The sequence below is a fragment of the Peromyscus eremicus genome, chromosome 11, assembly GCF_949786415.1.
Source record: "Peromyscus eremicus chromosome 11, PerEre_H2_v1, whole genome shotgun sequence".
Classification (NCBI taxonomy): Eukaryota; Metazoa; Chordata; class Mammalia; order Rodentia; family Cricetidae; genus Peromyscus; species Peromyscus eremicus.
In genome coordinates this window covers 33,767,525-33,787,336 of record NC_081427.1, presented here as the reverse complement: position 1 = coordinate 33,787,336, position 19,812 = coordinate 33,767,525, and the positions used below count along the sequence as shown (strand labels likewise).

The following is a 19,812-nucleotide window of genomic DNA, read 5'->3' as shown; positions in this document are numbered from 1 at the left end:
GACCCTAGCCTATAAGGTGTACATGAATATGAATATATGCAGACAAATGTACATGTGTGTGTAGAATAACATTTAGAAAGGACAACAAGAATGGACAATGTTAGTGATGAGGAAAGATGGGATACAGGCAAATGACACATGAGTCATGAAAAAGGATCTGAAGCGAATTGTTTTTCTAGGCTTAACTCAGTCATGTTTTTTTTTTAATGATGCACAAAAAAATGTAATTAATAATAAAACTGTAAATCAGAATGGCCATTCTAATTCTACAGAAATTCAATGAGATGGATGGAGTTTGGGACTATCGAGTGTTTGCTTGGGTACCTACATTAATCTAGCTGCATGATGCTTTTATTACATTACAATGTGATTCGTTACACTATGGTGATTTTTATATTAAGTAAATACATGACAAATAAAAGTAGAATCTTAGTTACTTTTCCATTGCTGTGGTAAGACACTATGACCAAGGCAACTTATAAAAGAAAGCATTTAATCTGGAGCTCACAGGTGCAGCGGGTTAGAGTCCATGACCACCATGGTGGAGAGCATGGCAGCAGGCAGCAGGCTGCAGGCAGGCATGATGCTGGAGCAGTAGCTGAGAGCTCACATCTCAATCCACAAGCATGGGGCAGAGAGAACGTTAACTGGGAACATTGTGGGCTTTAAAAACTTCAAAACATGCCTGAAGAACACACCTCCTCCAACAAGGCCACATCTCCTAACCCTTCCCAAACATTTCCACCAACGGGGGACCAAGCATTTAAACATATGAGCCCAGGGGTGTCATTTTCATTCAAACCACCACAAATAGACTTACACAACAGCAGTACTCTAGCTGCCTAGTCAGTTCACAATTTGAACATTGACATCAGTACATTAAATGCTCAGTAGCTAACCCAGCAAGTTTCAAATCATTTCTACGTCCAAATATACCTAGCGCTACTTGAATATCATTATCCATTATATCAAAAACATGAACAATCCATTTTCCAAAGACTTTGAAGTCTTTGGGGAAATCTGCTCATCAGCAAACCTTAAAAATGAAAGGATAAAAGCAATGTCACTTTTGGCCCCAACTCTCCTTAGCTGATGATATGGTTATTCTGGAAATGCCTCATTTTTCTCATTGAGATGAACTGGATTGTATAAGCATCTCACTTCTCTAAGTTCAGGAAAGGGCTGCTGATCATATTCTATGAACGCTTAAAAGTTATCGTCTTTCCAACTTTGATTTTTGTTTTCTATATTCGTGATTGGCAGTGGAAGGACATTGTTCAGTGAGCAGAGCATGTGCTGGGCATACACAAGGCTCTAGAATGGATACAATGGGCATACACAAGGCTCTAGAATGGATCTCAGGCACTGAAAAGTAAATAAGATTGGCAGTAGTGTTACTACTCCAGGACCCTCGCAGATGATAACTACATATGTATTTTGAAATGTTCCCCCCAAAAAAATGGAACGACAAAGTGATCATCAGACTTAGTAAGCATTTAATAAATGCTGGCATCTGGCATCTTCAGCAACGAAGAAGAATTTTAATGAAACTTCTCTTTGCAAATAACCTAGGAAAATGTTTTATGACTGTCTTAGAGAAATACATTGTACATAGAAAAGTAGTTTCTCCTACATGTTCTATGATCTTCAGAGAAAAATAGTCAGCTCTCTCTGTACCTCCAAAGCAGATGCCTTGGCATAAACACCACAATCACAGTTCATGTGTTGTCTATATTCTAGGTAAAAAGTGATTGGAAGGCCCGGTCTATGGCTCAGTGATAGAGCGCTTGCCCAGCATGTACGAGGACTGGGGACAATAATACCCAGCCTCACCAAATAAAAAAGTATTTGGAGATTGTCACCAGTCAGTTCTCCTTCCACCCAGTCAATGCTAGGCATAGTCTCCTCCTAGTGAGCCCATTGGCTGTGCTCAGGCCCTGCCTAGTACCCAAAAGCATTCTAAAGATAAAAAGGACACAGGAAAGCAACATGCTACAAGCTCACGAGAGACAACACTGGCCCCATGGCCAATGTACACAAAGAACTGTGGCCTATTAACTTCCCATTACTTTCGTATTTCTGCTACCCTGAAGCTAAGCACGTCCAATTTTTTCCAGTAAATAATTTTTCATTGACTCAACTCTTAAAAAGCAAAACGACAAAAAGGAAACAAAAATTGTAATTGGAAAGACCGAACAGAAAAGCTTCCATGAGCTATTATTATCTCTAAGGTAATGGGCCCCGTTTGAAACAGGTGTTTTCAGTTAAACATTAATTACTAGGTAAGTGTTCACCTTGTATCAAATCCGCGGACGACTGCGCCCATGGACTTGGCTGCACCTGCAGAAGCCAGTCCAGCCACGCCACCACCAACTATCAGGATCTGAGGAAAAGAACAAGGAAAGTTGTTTGGTTTGGTTTGGGTTTTTTGTCATTGTTTGTTTGTTTTGTCTTGTTTTGTTTCAAGACTGGGTTTCTCTGTGTTTCTCAAGTTCCTAGCTGTCCTGGAACTTGCTTTGTAGACCAGACTGGCCTCGAACTCACAGAGATCCACCTGCCTCTGCCTCCTCAGAGCTGGGACTAAAGGCGTGCATCACCAATGCCTGGCATGGGATGTTTTAAAGCTTGTTACCAGACGATGGCAAAAGATCACTGGCTGGCAACTCCTGGCGCCTGGTACATAGTTAGCACTCAATCAATGGTGTGACTGGTGTGGATCGCCACGTGGATGGAGCAAAGGGTCCAGCCTTCAGCTGAATCACCAGTCTTTTTAAAATTGATCAAAGAAACAGCCTCTGCCAGCGGCCAACAACTTTCCCTGGCAGTCAGCCTCCCAGAGTAGAGGCCATGCAGGCACAATTGATGCCACACATGTTAAAGACTAACGAGTTCATTCTCACTGGACAGAAACGACCACCAAAATGCCAGGATGGTACTCCAACTGCCTCTCCCTCTCCAAAGCCAAGGCTTTCCTGGGTTCATAAAACACTGAAAAAAAAATGTATCAGAGATGGGTACAACTTTGACAAAACTTCTGTGCCAATTGCTATTTTGAGCTCAAATGCTGCTGAAGAGCTGGTAACCAAATAGAACTGGGGGCCATCTTGAATGATCCATATCTGAAATCTGATGCAGTACAAGTGACTCTCCCTAACCACAGAAGGATCAGAGCTGAGAGAACCCAAGAATCCCACAGGAACTGCAGCCCCCACTCCTCAGAAACACAACAAAAGCAGTGTTGCTTCTAGCCTTGAGTGGGCTTTCCTGAGAAAACAAGTCTTGTTCTGCATCCCATAAATGGCTACATGCAGGCAACTCCTTGTTCCTGTAGGAACAAACAAATGTCACCCACAGAAACAGGGAAGTGTGTAAATTCTCACCCACCCATCAGGCCATGGCTCCTTCTGCTTTTGTAAGAAGTCTACGCTGTCAAAACTGTGTGCTCCGGCGACCGCCTAGGCAGTACCTCAGAAACCATGCCAACGGATGTTGATGACGGTGGTTTGTTCAGAAGAGGAGAAAGTCCACAGAAATTGGGTCAGAAAGGGACCTCGGCAAACAAACATCAGAGTCTAAACTCCAAAGCACCAACCCTGTTCTACATGAAAGTTCCAATAACGCTAAAAAGAAAATAATAGTAACAAGCAAGTCTAAAAAACATACAGGACTAGGCCAATTCTCCTGTCGGGAAATAGCACCGATGCATGAAATCACTCTAATCATCTTCTAAAGCAAGGAGGATAAGGAGTTGAAGGCCAACCTGAGCTACTAAAGCAAGGAGGATAAAGAGTTAAAGGCCAACCTGAGCTACAGAGCAAGACAGTCTTTCAAAAACAAAAAGAAAAGAGTGAAAAAAAGACACATGATTACAGTTAGGAGAAAAAAAAGAGATTGTACAGCAAGATAACTAATAGTCAGGCTAGGAAGACCACTCAGTGCATAAAGTGCTTACTTTACAAACACAAGGACATGAGTTCAAATCCCCAGCTCCCACGCAAAAAGCCAGGCAGAGGGAGGCACGTCTGTCTGACTTGTAATAACATAACCTGTAGGGGTGGCCCTGCATCACTCAGAGACCTTTGTTTTCCACATCATTTTGTATCGCCCTCCATCTTGTTCACCATCGCTCTCCAAGGCCAATAGCCTTCTTTTCCTAGAGCACACAAAACTCTCTTCCTTTTCATTGTCCGATATACCATGTTCCCTTGGGGCAGCATCTTAAATCCCTAGTTTCAGGTGGCAAGAGAGGCCTTCCTACCCCCTAGCTTAGGGAGTTAGCGTGTTCTCATTACACATCATCCTGTCATCTGGTTCATTTTTTATAACTACATTTGTATCATATATATATACACACACACATTTATCTGGGTTTTCCCATCCTCTTCGTGATCCACACTAGAATGTAATTTTTGTGCAGAAGGGTTGGTATTTATCTTGTTCAGGCTTGTCCCTCATGCATAAACTGAGTATTCAACACAGCATATGTATTAAAGTGATGTTAGTTCATTCTAGACAAGTTAAAACAATTCTATGTTTAAAAATATTCTATATGATAAGCCTCACAGGATCTAATTCTCCAATTTTAGAAAATCAAAAAGTTACTTAAGCTGAATTTATTTCTTAATGACATCTTATTTATTTGTGTGCAAGGGGTAGGGGGGGAGAAAACATGCCACAGTATACATGTGGAGGTCAGAGAATAATTCATTGTTGGTTTTTTTCCTTCTACCAGTGGGTCCCAGGAATTGAACTCAGGTTATCAGGCTTGCAGGCAGAAGCCTTTACCCCTAGACTACTGAATTTAAAAACTAGTAGACATAGTCACCCTTCCACCTTTTAACAACTCACTGAGTATCCCGTTAAGGCTCTTGGTTTTTGTTTCACTTTTTAATCCCATGTTACAAGTTTCCTCTAAACGTCCACACTTTTCTACAAAGATCCTAACCAGAACTAAGGTGTTGGCTTACACATCAATGCATCAGCCAGCTTAAGAACAGCGTTGAGCTTCCAGCCAGTTTGAATGCCAGACATTTCCCCATGATCTTATGCAGTAAGATGAAGTTTCATATTTCAGATATAGGAAGTTTAGTGTCTCGTGTACCATACATCTATGGCGTTCACGTACACATTCTTGCTTTCTTTAAAGGACTTGCTTTTCTTTCCATGGTCTGTTTTCTCAAGGCTACTTGTTTTTGTTTTTCCTTCATAGATTTATTGGTAAAACAATTCTGAATTTGTAAAACAAGTTTGAAGGACAGGAAGCAGCCAGATGGATGGCAGCATTTCTAAGTCCTCTCTTTCTTATGCCTCAACTCAGGGTTTACATTTAGTGGACTCTATTAAAGGGTCACAATGTAATCTCCTGGGCTTGTGCCCTCCCATCCTCACTGCTTGCCATTAACCACTCTTTCTCTCTGTCTTTCTCTCTCTGTTCTCAATCTGGATTCAGGAAGCAGCACACTTCCGCTGTGCTCTGATTATACCACCTCCCATTATGTCCTGTCCTCTTGACACCCTCCCTGAAAACTGACAAGTGTGAAGAAACCAAAGTGTTTTCTACAAACTATGATGCTGCAGTAACCAAGAATCACAGATTCACCGAATAATATCCTGAAGCTTTTTAAAAAGCAATAGTAACTCGAGAGGCAGAGGCAGGCGGATCTCTGTGAGTTCGAGGCCAGCCTGGTCTACAGAGCGAGATCCAGGAAAGGCGCAAAGCTACACAGAGAAACCCTGTCTCGAAAAACAAAAAAAATAAAAATAAAAATAAAAAGCAATAGTAAATTGGCCCACAGATCAACCTAGCCAAAATCCATTTAAGAATTGAAACAAGTCAAAAACTGAAAAAAAAAAAAAAAGACTAGACCTTCTAAACAAACAATCAGAAAAGCCAAAGGTTCCTTTTTCAAGCACTAAGGCTTTACTTTAGATTTAGATTTCTAACTACTACAAAAGCATCAGCGACACGTTTAGAAACAGCTGTATTTTAGGGCGCCTTCAATTGGTCTCGTGAAGAAACACCGGAAGTTGTACGTACCTTAGCTGGGGGGACTTTTCCAGCAGCTGTGATCTGACCCGTAAAAAACCTTCCAAAATGATTCGCTGCTAAAACCACAGCCTTGTAACTGAAAAAATAAACAGAGAGCTCCATAAAATAAAAGGCAAAGGGCCTGTACATGATTATAACCTGCCAGCTACATGGCTGCAGAAATGATGTCTGTGTGGTGCTCTACGGCAAGATTATTTCTAAGGCTTGTTTATAGTCTTACCCCTCCAACCCATTGTGGAATATTAGTTTAAGATGTGTTCCATGTGTTTATGCTATGGAATATATGTTTCATGATGCAAAGATGTGTTGAATTCTGTTATGTTGCATTTGTTTAACTCTGTAAAAAGCTGTGCCACTTTGCCTGTTTAAAACATCTGATTGAGCCCGGGCGGTGGTGGGGCACGTCTTTAATCCCAGCACTCGGGAGGCAGAGCCAGGTGGATCTCTGTGAGTTCGAGACCAGCCTGGTCTACAGCGCGAGATCCAGGACAGGCACCAAAGCTACACAGAGAAACCCTGTCTCAAAATAGATAGATAAGCCGGGCGGTGGTGGCGCACGCCTTTAATCCCAGCACTCGGGAGGCAGAGCCAGGCGGATCTCTGTGAGTTCGAGGCCAGCCTGGGCTACAGAGTGAGTCCCAGGAAAGGCGCAAAGCTACACAGAGAAACCCTGTCTCGAAAAACCAAAAAAAAAAAAAAAAAAAAAAAAAAAAAAAAAAAAAAAAAGATAGATAAATAAATAAATAAATAAATAAATACAAAACAGCTGATTGGTCTAATGAGAGGATAAGCGAGGCCGGCAGGCAGAGAGAGTAACTAGAAGGGTAAAGAAGGGAGCAAGAAAAGGAGAAGGAGGGTTGGATGCTAGGGGCCAGCCACTCAGCTACACAACCAGCCATGGAGTAAGAAGGAAACAAGGGAATAGAGAATAGAGAAAGGTAAAAGCCCAGAGGCAAAAGGTAGACAGGATAATTTTTTAAGAAGCCAAGCTAAGGCCAGGCATTTAAGAATGAGTCTCCGTGTATCTATTTGGGAGCTGAGTGGCAGGTCCCCAAAAGAACAAAGAGTGAAAAACCAAAAAAACCAGCTACACCTCCAACCTTCACAATCAGCCTCTGAAACGTTCAGTTACTACATTTACATAAACATGGACACAAAGGTGAAAACACCTGCCGGTGGGTACCCAGCCAGTCAGGAGCAGGACGAGATAAGTCTGAACTGAACACACCTGTGGAGGCAGACTCTCATCCAAGGACCTGCCAGGCCCTTCTTAACAAATACAGACTCGCCAAGATAGAAACAAGCAAAGACACAAAACGTGCCAAGAGCGCTTTCCTTCGGGCGTAGAGGCTCCACGTGTTCAAACCCCCCTTTTTACTTTACTATGTCATTCAAATTTTCTTTAATGACTATGTAGTACCTACATGACACTAAGGACAGATTAGCTGTGACATGTGTATACAATAAGATTTCTATCTTAGAGGGGGAAAAGCACTACCCTTGCTTTCTGGTGGGTGAAAGCTTGGGCTCCTCAGACAGACCAACTGATCAGACTTGAGACCTTGCACAAAGTCAATCCTTACTTTCCTATATCTACAATAACACTACATATATAGGAAATATATACAATATATATGTTATACATAATATAAATATATGATATAAATATTTATATTATAAATATGTACCGTATAATATACTTTGTTATAAATGTATATTTATAATATATATACAATATATTTCCTATATATACAATACATCTACACAACAGAGTCAAGAAGGGCATCAATCTCTTGAGAGTCCTTGTGAAGACTAAATACATTAATGCAGGTGAAATACTCAGTGTGACAATGCTCAGTAAATACGATTTAGCTACAGAAACAAATTATCCAATAAAAACTAACAGTGAGCCCCACCTTTTCTTAATAGGATGTTTGGGGCACACTACACTCATCTCATTTCCATGTTATCTTTACTTAATTAAACACAACTATTTAATACTAAGACTCGCCTGCTGACTTACAGCAAAACCTCTCCCTCATAGTTTACTATTACTTAATAAAACCACGTGTTATCACCACTGCTATTACTGGAACTTAAGCATACTAGAACAGAAAAAAAAAAAACATTTTCAAAATAGAAAGCAGGTGTTTCTAAACGCTGTGCCCCTCTAAAGTCAAGTTGCAGTCCTCGGCACTCATTGGACCTATTTACGTTGTCTCATAACGTCTCATTTGCTCAAGAGATTCTGCAGCTAAAAACACTGCTCCAGAGCTGACTTTGATATTCTCCCACCTACCTGCACCTTACACGACAGAATCAACAGCACCCTTAAAACTCTGCAGGGTGAAATGTAAGCCCCACATTGCATAACAACCCCTCTTCCAACCACTAACTATGGCAACAATTCCTTTCGGCCCCTGGCATAGTGGTTATTCCACAAACAATGTTTTCAATAAATCATTTGCTACCTTAGATTAAGGACAACAAAAATGTATTTTTTTTAATGTATTATTTGTGTAGGTGCTGGTGTATGTGTTCATGTTGGTGGTACACGTGTCTGGGAACAAAACTTGTGGAGATCAGAAGCCAACCTCATGTGTTGCTCCTCAGGAGCCTTGAACCTTTTTTTTTTAAAAAGAAAGACAAGTCTCACTGTGGTGGTGCATGCCTTTAATCCCAGCACTGGCTACACAGAGAAACTATCTAGGGAAAAAAAAAAAAGTCTTTCACTGGGACCTTGATCTTGATAATTAGACTAGGCTGGCTAGTGAGTCCCAGGGATCCATCTGGCCAGCACTGGGAGTACAAGCCTGTGCCACCTCACTTGGCCTTTTACACGGGTATTAGGGATTGAACTCAGGTCCTTCAAGCTTGTGCACCAAGCACTTTATTGACTGAGCTACTGCCGTGGCCCGGCCCCCAAAATGTGTTAACTTGTTTTAACTTTAATATATGGTGGCCCGTATGAATGGGATGAACAGCTGAAACACTAAGTAGATTCTGCAGAGTATTTGATAAACGCTCCATCTAAAAACATCAAACTTGTGAAATGACTCAGAAGGTAAGAAGCGCTTGCCACGCGAGCCCTGACAGACTGAGTTTGATCCCAGGAACCCACCTTTTAAAAGCTGAGGGGTGGCACAAATCTGTAATCCTAGCACGGCTCCAGCAGGATGGGAGCTGAAGACAGGAGAATGATCTAGAAGATGATGCAAGCCAGCAAGCCTGGAGTACATGGCTCAATACAAACAAGATCCTTCCTCAACAAGGCAGAAAAACATACTCCTGGAAGCTGTCCTCTGACCACCATATACGCATGCCCATACTTACTCATACACACACAGAGAATGATAGACTTAAAAAATGAAAACCTGGGGTTGGGGATTTAGCTCAGTGGTAGAGCGCTTGCCTAGCAAGCGCAAAGCCCTAGGTTCGATCCTCAGCTCAAAAAAAAAGAAAAAAAAAAAAAAGAAAACCTAAGAACCTTCCAGTTCATAATGCGAGATTCTGTGACTTTATTCATATTGGTTTATTTTACATGCACTGTTTTCCCTTTTAATACTTTCATTAGCACCTCGCATTTGCTTAAATTTTAATTCAATTTTAATTTAAAGAAATTAATTTCTTTGAGAAGCTATTTTTGTAAGCACTACCCCATCTGCAGATTGTTCCCACCCTTGCAGGAAGTCGGTGGTCATTCCTGTCCTCCCTCACGACATGACAGGCATGATTACAGGCATACTCCTGCAAGCAGAGCAGGTCTTAGAATGCTTTTCTACGTAACATTCCACAGAAGACACTTGGAATCTTTCCCATTCTGCGGGCTGCCTCTTCCTTTGATTGACAGTTTCCATTGTCGTACTGAAGCCTTTTCACCTCATGAAGCCCCACTTGTGGATTGTGGGTCCTATTTCCTGGGTGACTGAGGTCCTATTCGGAAAGTCCTCACTGAGCCTGGAGCCTGAGTGGATGCCCTCTTGGAAGTCTTAGAGATTCAGATCTAACAGTGAGGTCTTTGGTCCACTTGGAAGTGATTTGAGTTCAGGGTGAGAGGTAAGGATCAAGTTTCTTCTACAGTAGATATCCAGGGTTGGTTGGGGTTTTGTTTGTTTGTTTGTTTGTTTTGGTTGTTTTGTCTTGGTTTTTGTTTTGTAAAAGATGCTATATCATTTCTTATCTTTGTGAAAAACCAGTTGACTGTAGGTATATGGAATCTGGGCTCTTGATTCTACTCTACTGATCGATACGCCTATTTTTGTACCAGTACCATGTTGTTTTACTGTGGAGCTGTAGTATAATTTGAAACCAAGAATGGTGATGCCTCCAACAATGTTTTAATTGCTAAGGATGCTTGGGAAAGCCCATATGGAAACCTATTACTTTTAGAAGCATATATATGATATATATATAGATAGATAGATATATAGATATATATATATATCACATGATATATATATATAATGCCCCAGGGGTAAACCTACTGCTATTACTGTGCTAAATGGACAAAATATCAAACTGCCCTCTATTTATACAGCCATAGATTAGTGCAGCTCTCAGGCCATATCAGAAAAGTTTCTTGATATAGTAGATAGCAGTTAATGTAGAAATTCAGTCACAAACAGGACACCTCTATACACCTCCTTGTTGTTTATTTTTGCTCTTTGGGGGAGCCCATCACCCAGCTCCCCAATAAATAAATCACACACAGAGGCTTATTCTTAATTATAAATGCCTGGCCTTAGCTGGTTCCAAATTTTCAGGGGTTCTCAACCTGTATTACATTAAAACATGTAAAATTTTCCAGTATCCAAGTACTCGTGACCTATAAAAACAACTATTTCAATCTAATGCATACATACACAACATAAAAATATGGCTTCCTCATGCAAACACTCTGTCAGCTATTTCCTTTGGTAGGGTAAATAAATATTTGCTTCTAACTACAAAGATAAAACATGTAACATATATTACTGTGGTTATTGTGAAAAAACAAAACGAATCATAAAAGCTAATTTAAGTGTAAAAAGCTCAGTCACCAACAATTGTGACAAGGTAAAATTCTAGAAGACCTGCAATATGAATGCCCACTCCCCCATCCCCCACTCACCCCCATCCCAACTGAAAGGAGAAAGAATATACCTACCCAGCAATGTTGGCCATGGAGCTGAGAGCATCATACCCCTGAGCAATTGTGACTCTTGGAACCTGGTCCATTGCCAGAACTGTAGTTTTTCTTTCAGAAAGCTTATTTAGCAAGTCTGGATTTTGGGCGGGGTAAATGAAGCTAATGAGAGTTCCCGACGGCTTTAAAAAGTCAGCCTCATGAGCGCCTAACGCTGGATTAACCATGGGCGCTCTCACCTGAAAGGAAAGTCAAACCACAGAGTAAATCTATAAATGCCTTCATCATGTCTTTTCAGTAAACGGGACAACTTATGTAGACACTACGGTTTAAATAATACTTCTGAGGGAAATCTTCCATCAATAAATGTCTGCCTGGACTTAACCACATGCAGATGTCTACTACCTATCCTGGGACTAACGGTCTGTGTGAATCGTGCTGCGTAAAAATGCTCACACTCTAGGAGCACACAGCACCGGATCAGGCATGACGACTGCAGAACACTGAAATATTGTAAAAATTTTACCGTGAACCTGGGCTCCCCAAACTCACTACTCTGTTAAAAATTAAGAGATATTAGGGGCAAAGGAAAAAAAAAAACATTTGTTTTATGTTGGAAGACTCAATCCCAGAACTGTGAGTGGTAGGCGGCTTGTTTAATGCCAGCACTGCAGAGGCCAGCAGATCTCTGCGAGTCGGTGAGCTGCCTAGCCTATTCCACAAATCCAGTTAGAAGCCAGCAAGGGCGACATAGTGAATGAAACATTGTCTCAAAAAAAAAGGAAGGAAAGACTCAATCCTTACTGATTTTGCAAACATAAATATATGGGGTAGTGAGACACTAAGAATGCTGTCAACTAAAGACTCCATGGTATAGATTTACGTCACTTTAAATTTCATGCCTGTATATGAACACAATTCAAACCAGTGTCTCTACTGAATTAAGCTTACTCTAGCTTCAATATATTATTGACAACAATACATTGATGGTCAATATATATTATATATCTACACATTGATATAGTATATTATATATAATACATATATATGATATTATATATATGTTTCACTATATTTGTTTTGTGTGAAATAGACATACAACACATAGCCTGTTTGACTTACCTTTTAAATACAAACAAAAACACTGGTTCCATCACTTCCTATCATGGTGTTTCATCTTAATTTACCTAAGACACCTTTGCCTACTATTCCTATGCCAAGTGTTGAGCTGGTGATCCACGTGAATCTAGGCTGAGAACTTTGAAGACTCTTTGGGCTAGAGAGGTGATTCGGTAGAGTATCTACCCAGCATGTGTGAAACCAGGAACACTCACACTCACATGCACGTGTGTGCACACAAAACCACCTTTTTTGCAAGGCTTGGTTTTTGGTTTTTTTTCTCTCCATAAAAATCCATTTCAGAAAGTAAGAAAAATTAGAGGATTGCTCTGAGTTGACTCTCCTGGCCCTTATCGTTCAGCCGAGACTGCTGTCACCTGAGCGTGTCAACCCAAGTGACTGTTTCCCTGAATGTGTTCCTCAGGCTGAGAGCAGGCTTGATTCAACAAAGCGGCCCTGGGTCAAATCTAAGTTTTTATATTACACGTTTCTCAACACACCCTTGGCTTGTTCATACACTTGTTTAAAAACTTGTTCCATTTTAATCGAATTGCTAAAAGGAACACAGAATCTTTTCAAATTCATGTAATGACTTAATATCTCTCCCCCTCCCTTTTGAGATATCTCAAAAAGGATTGGGCCCTAAAACATAGTCTGAAATGGGCTGTACTTATTTTTTTTATTTTCTATAAGTTATTGTCCTACATATCAAATTTTATCATCAAATATATATATAAACCTAAAACTTTTTTAAAAGCTTTAGCTTAATTGCAACTTATCTTTACACCGTAAGTTTTATATAAACTTCTATAGCAAAAACTGATTTTGTATCTTCTCAAAAATCACCATCTACGATGCTGCCAGGCCTGGGGATGTCACTAAGAGGCAGAGTTCATGCTTACCACGCTTGAGGACCTGGTTCAATCCCAGCCTCACGAAAAATAATACATTATGTTATTCATTAGAGCTGTGGGGAGTGAAGGAATACAACCATCTGAATGATTCTTCTTAGGAATGAATAAAGAAAAAAAGCTCATTTTTCTATAAAGAAAGTGAGTTTGCTTTAGTGTAGTAATCACACTTTTCTCATCCCCACTTCTCTCCTTGCCTAAGTTACAGGCTATTTAATGGTTTAAATTGAAGGCGCTACTCCAGTTATCTTTTATACTAAACTCCTAGTTCAGCCTTTTATAGGACTTTTTTTACTTCATAGTTATGAAGTTCCTCAGCATATAAATTTCTGCTGTCTGGTATTTCAAGACCTTTGTTTTTTAATTTCTTTTTATGTGCATTGGTGTTTTGCCTGTGTGTATGCCTGTGTAAGGGTCTCAGGAACTGGAGTTACAGACAGTTGTGGGCTGCCATGTGGGTGCTGGGAATTGAACCTGTGTCCTCTAGAAGAGCAATCAGTGCTCTTAAACTTTGAGCCATCTCTCTAGCCCATCTCAAGACCTTTAAAAGTCAGTTAGCCTACTGGTCACTCAGCCTAATGCTACCTTCTCCAGAACAGTCATGCTGTGTCTAGAACAGCACTATGTCAGTGTAAATTACTGCCTTCAGTCATCAGACTCTGCACATGGCATCCCAGGCTGGATTTAATATCTTCTTTTCATCCTGGCAGTATATAATCTTCAGCAGGAAGTCTGCATATAAATGGGCCATGTAGCAAAAGTTTTTCCTAGTCGATTAAAAGAAACTTCCACCCAGAGAAAATAAAAATGAAGATCTCCATTTCCCTTCCATGGTTAAAAACAGGTCACATTTTCTGGGACATAAAGAATATTCTCAAGACACAATCATTTCATTGAGACAAACAGCAGGACTTTAAAATAGGAAAAGTTGAAATGGGTAATGTTTAACATAATGGATATGCAAACTGCTCTGATTTGGTCATTTTACATTGCACATACACGTCAAAATATCACAGTGCATGAACATGGACAATTATTATGTGTCAATTAAAAACAAAAAGAAGAGCACTAAGAAAACTGGAATAGCCAGGTGTGGAGGTTTTAATCCCAGCACCGGCAGAGGCAGATCTCTGTAGGTTCCAGGCCAGCTAGGGCTACACAAGGAGACCCCGTATCAAAAAGGAAAAGAAGCTGTGAATGGAAGAGAGAAAGGAGTAATTACTTTGACCACCAGATCTGAAGCCAGAACCTCCTTCGTCCCTTGGATCTGGGCCCCTGCTGCTCTGTAGAGATCATCTGGGAACCTGGAAGCTTCGCCTGCTCCTGACTCCACCACCACGTTAAAGCCCTGCTTGACCAGGGCCTGAACACCAGCAGGAGACAATGCCACTCGCTTCTCATTTTGGAAAACCTCCTTGGGGACCCCAACTGTCAACTGCTTATATGGAATTCCTAAAAACAAACAAAACCAAAGTTTAGAACAAGCTAAGGAGCATGTTTCGGAGCAGACATGGGGAAAAGGAAACGGGAAGTCTGTTCTTCAAAACATACTATACACAAGTTGCTACTGAAAGTAGCAATTCATAATCATGATCCACTTACCTTTTTTGAAAGTGATAAATTTTCGTACAAACTATCCTGAATGTACTAGATGTTTTATTTAATTGAATGCCTCTCTTTAAGGCACATGATAAGCCTACTCTATTCATAAGAGAAAAATACCTGAGTTGAGCAATTACACAGCATTCCAACCTGCCTCCTTCACCCTTAGGAAGGGTTACAGTCTTCCTATCCTGGCCTTCAGTAAAGACAGAAATAAATTACTGCAGAATAGCTCTACAACAGATACTTTAACGATTGTCGGAACTCAAGTCTCTTTCTTGGCAATTTGGCCAGAGGAAACTTGCCATGGATTTCCAAACTGCTGAATCTTGAGACTGTACCAGCAACAGGCAAGAGGCCAGCAACCTGGGCAAGATAAACATCTACAAGACAGACATGAGAGAAGCCAGCAGCCACTGTCTATGTATGACATGACTTAGAGGAATTGTGGGTTCAGGACAGTCCATGTTGGCCAGTGATTAACCCCCGTGTGTTGGCCAGTTTTATGTTAACTTGACACAAGATAAAATATTTGGGAAGAGAAAATGAGAGAAATCGAGAAAATGCTTCCATAAGCTCTGCCTGTAGACAAGGCTGTAGTGCATTTTCTTGATTAATGATTGACGGGGGGGGGGGGGGGGGGGGGGGGGGGGGGGGGAGCTCACTGGGGAGAGTACCACCCCTGAGCGGATCATCCTACCCAGTCTGAAAAAGCGGGCTGAGCAAGCCACGAGGAGCAGCCAGCAAGCAGCGTTCCTCCATGACCTCTGTTTCAGCTCCTGCCTCCAGGTTCTTACCTTGAATTCCTACCCTGACTTCTCTTAGTGACGGAATGTGACCTGAAAGTTGTAAACTGAAATAAACCCTTTCCTCCCCAAGTTGCTTTTGGCTGTGGTGTTTTATCACAGAAACAGAAAAGGAACCTGCCCAATGATGTTCACCTCTAGGAGGTTTAAATGGAGAAGCCACAGAAAGAGACTAGGAGAGTGGATGTACGGGAGTTATTTGTAAATGCAGCCATGAGACATATCCTCAAAAAGAAGTCAGAGTAACACCAGCAGACATAGCAATTGTGGCTATTTAAAGAAAGACAAGCCATAACTAGGAAACCCAGAATGCATCCCACTTCTCAAAGATGGGGAGGGGTATCCTGCACCCCCTTTCCGCGAGAATCCACACAGTAAGCCCTCAGCACAAGATATAGGCTGACTGTGATTCTGTTCCTTACAGCCCAAAGGAAAGCATATACAAAAATCTTTATGCAGAGTTCAGGATAGCTATACCCATAGGCCATTAGCTTCCTCTCATGCTTTAATCAATATGAAGCCATTAAAAAAAAAAAAAAAACTGGGGGAGGGGGGCGGGGAGGGGTAAGACAAGGTTTCTTTGTGTAGCCCTGGCAGTCCTGTAACTCACTCTGTAGACCAGGCTGCCCTTGAACTCACAGAGATCCGCCTGCCTCTGCCTCTCGAGTGCTGGGATTAAAGGCGTGCGCCACCACCGCCCGGCCAGTAACACATTTTTAAACAGTATGTTTCTACATAGGCTTTACTATAGTTTAAAAATTCCATTCTTGCCACTGAATATAGAGTTAAAAATTGAATCAGATTTAAATATGGAGTAACTTACTGAGACTTTAGACAGATTAAGGCAACCTGAAAATACCTGCATTTGAACATAGTCTTATATTCCCATATTACTTATACACTGATAATTTACAGTATACCAGAGGCAGATAAATGCTTATTTTTCCACTTGAATAGGGATTAAAATAGGAGGTTGGCAGATGTGTAGATCCAGGTGTAAAAATAAGTCATATATGCTCTTCTCTGGAGTTTACATCTCATCTGATGACCTCAAATCATAAGCCCCACATTTGGAAAGGCAAGGCAACTACTAAAGATAACAGAGCTGAGTCCAAAGCATTTAGGAGAGCCAGAAGTGACGGTGTACACCTTTAATCCCAGCATTCAGGAGGCAGAGGTAGGTGGATCTCCATGAGTTCAAGGCCAGCCAGGGCTACAAAGTGAGACCCTGTCAAAAAAAAAAAAAAAAAAAATGCACATAAGAGCCAACCTGAAATGGCTTCCATTAGCCAAATATGGAAATTTGAGTACCAAAAAGAATAAATATGCTGGAAAGATGCACAGGCTGCTCTCCCAGAAGACCAGGGTTCAATTCCCAACATCTACATGGTAGATCACAACTGTCTAGAACTCCAGTTTTAGAAGGTTCTCTTCCAGCCTCCATGAGCACAAGAATATATGTGTGCACAGACACACATGTCGGCAAAAAACAACCATAAAATAAAATGAAAATTTTAAAAAGGATAATGGAGTAGTACACTTCCAAAAATATAATCCATGAGCTCATGATGATTATCAGAAAAAGTACTTAATATTTTAAATGGTACTGCTCAGCTTAGAATATGCAATGTGATGGACAAAATAACAGCTTCCCAAGGATATCCACGTCCTAATCCCTACCACCTCTGAATATATTATACGTGACTTAGGACAATTATGATGGCAGATAAACTTTAATCATTTGGCCTACAGTAGGGGGAATATCCTGGGTTATCTGGAGTGCTGCAAAGTCAGGGACCATGTGAAGATGCTACACGAGGCTGTCAAGATAGGACAGGGCCACAGCCTGAAAAACAGAAGAGCTCCCCAGAAGCTAGAAAAGTATAGCAAACAGTTCCCCCCAACAGTTCCCAGAACGTGGGCAGAACCGCCAACATTTGGACAGAGGCCCAGAGACAACTCCTTTGGACTTTGGCTTCCAGAGGTTAAAAAGCCAGTAGGCTTAAGATTATTTGTTACAGCGGGAATAGGCAATCAACACATAAGGGAATGAACTGATTGTTAGCAAAACTAATAAGCAGGGGGAAAGAACATTTATTCATGGAGATGGAGCTTTCCAGTTCCATCTTAAGGCAACTAAACAAGAGAGAAAGTGTGTTTCCTTTATAGAAAAATTCTAGCTGATAAATGAACAATGATAGAATCTCACCATTTTGAAAGCTCTAATAAAATCATAGATTTAGTTAAGGACCATCAATCAAAGCATCTAAAAGTATCTGAATGAAAATAAAAGCTGATGGGAACTTCCTATCAGACAGATCACAAGGACAACACCTATACTGACCAAGCAGTCTTCATGATGTAATGCAATAATACACAACACTACCAGCGAGGTATTCTTGTCAGAAATGTATCTTTAAGCTGACAGAGCCTTCAGGTCCAGCTAAATGTTACCAAAAAATATAAGGAACAGAAACTGATTCAGCAGAACCAATCAAGGGAACTCAATCAGTCAAATTCAGAACACTGGAAATTCTACCGAGCAACAATTGTATTCTTCAACAAGTAAAGGGAGAAAAATAGAGAAGAGGGGCTGAGGATGCAACCCAGTGGTAACACACCTGGCCAGCGTGTTTGAAGGCCTAGGTCTGGTTCCCAGTAATGAAAAGTCTCTTCTATGTCAAAAAAAGACCTAAGAGACATAGCAAGCAAATGTAGCGCGTGAACTCTGGATCATTTCTGAACAAGCCTACTGTAGAAATAGAAGTTGAGTGCAGTGGCACACACCTTTAATCCAAGCACTAGGGAGGCAGAGGCAAGACAGCCTGGTCTACACAGAGAGTCCCAGGGCAGCGAGGATTACGGAGAGAAACCCTATCTCAAAAGGGGTGGGGGCGTAGAGGGGGGGAGTTTAAGAAAAGAAGCAATTGAGAAAATAGGAATACTGACTGGAATTACTTTTCATGCTTTTCAATGTGGTCATTCAATTAATATTTTATAATAGAAAAAATACATTTTAAAAGTAGTTGAGAATTTTTTTTAAAAAAAAATCAAAAGCTAAACATATTAACGCAGAGATCTTGATGTCGATAGATTTATTCACAAGTACAGTCCCCATGTCCCCAACACAGTCACCTGCTCCTATCTTACCGACTTTATCACTAGGTAATCTGGCTTTCCAGAACAGATCAAAAGAAAGTCGTTGAAGATAAACTTGGGAGAAGGTGCGATGCCAACAGTGATTCATCCTCTGGGCACATGGAAAGAGGCTACGAAATCTATTCAAGGTAACAGAGCTCCTTGGTGGCCAGAAAAAACAGCCCTGCAAGCCTTAAGAGGGAGAGGAAAGCTTCATGCCATTCTTTCCTCTTAAGAACTAAATGCCATTCTTAGCTGGGCATATTGCCATCTGGAATAAAAACTAAACATCTAAGTCTTCCTGACAAATGTCCACATGCTAAAGGTCTGGCCAGTGAGTGACAGTGTATCGGGATGGTCCTTGGGAAGACTGCTAGAAGTAAAGTGACCCAGCTTAGAAGGTGACTCCCTTGAGTCCTTCCTCCTTCGGCCCTGCACTTAGAACAGAAGCAAGTGCAACTTCTCCTATCAGAGAAGACCTGCTAGGCCGCTGGAAACCTTCACTCTTGTTCTGTAAGAGCTGAGAAGACAGTAGTGATTTTGAAGAAAGGACTGGCGTGTCCTCACAGTTTTAAAAGGGTATTCACATTGTCATGTGCAGGACAGACAGGAGAAGGGCAGAGGTTGGAAGCACAGACACTAGGAAACTGACACAGGAAGATGATGGTTGGAACCCAAGAGATAAAAAGTGGTAGCTGGAGGGATGATGGCTCAGTGGTTAAGAGTGCATTGGGCTCCCAGCATCCACATCAAGACAACCAACAACAGCCTGCAACTCCAGCTCCCAGGGGACCCAACACCCTCTTCTGATTCTCAGAGGATACTTGCCCACCTGTGCACATACACAAAGACACTCAGGCATACATATAAATAGATACAAAACCAAGCTGAACAGTAGCCATTAACAGCACGTAGGAGGACGAACATTTCTGACCTGAACTGCAGTGACCTTGCTTTTTACTAAATCAAGGAACATTATTGCACATCAGTTAATACACTTCATTCCTAACTCCTGAGCAGAGGTGAACTATATATGGTACAATTCCCCCATACTTTCTAGGA

The 19,812-nt window shown here is 41.2% G+C and overlaps 1 protein-coding gene across 5 annotated transcripts in view; it reads right to left on the bottom strand.

Annotated features, from left to right (window-relative positions):
* The window catches only part of Nnt (nicotinamide nucleotide transhydrogenase), a 91,973-nt gene that overhangs the window by 67,256 nt on the left and 4,905 nt on the right, over nt 1–19,812 (bottom strand). For all 5 annotated transcript variants that reach the window (XM_059276094.1, XM_059276096.1, XM_059276095.1 and 2 more), the window contains exons 3-6: nt 14,427–14,656; nt 11,196–11,413; nt 6,038–6,125; nt 2,295–2,383 (exon numbers count right to left, since the gene is read on the bottom strand). In XM_059276094.1, the coding sequence (XP_059132077.1) occupies nt 2,295–2,383; nt 6,038–6,125; nt 11,196–11,413; nt 14,427–14,656 (625 nt within the window). The remainder of the gene's footprint in view (nt 1–2,294; nt 2,384–6,037; nt 6,126–11,195; nt 11,414–14,426; nt 14,657–19,812) is intronic.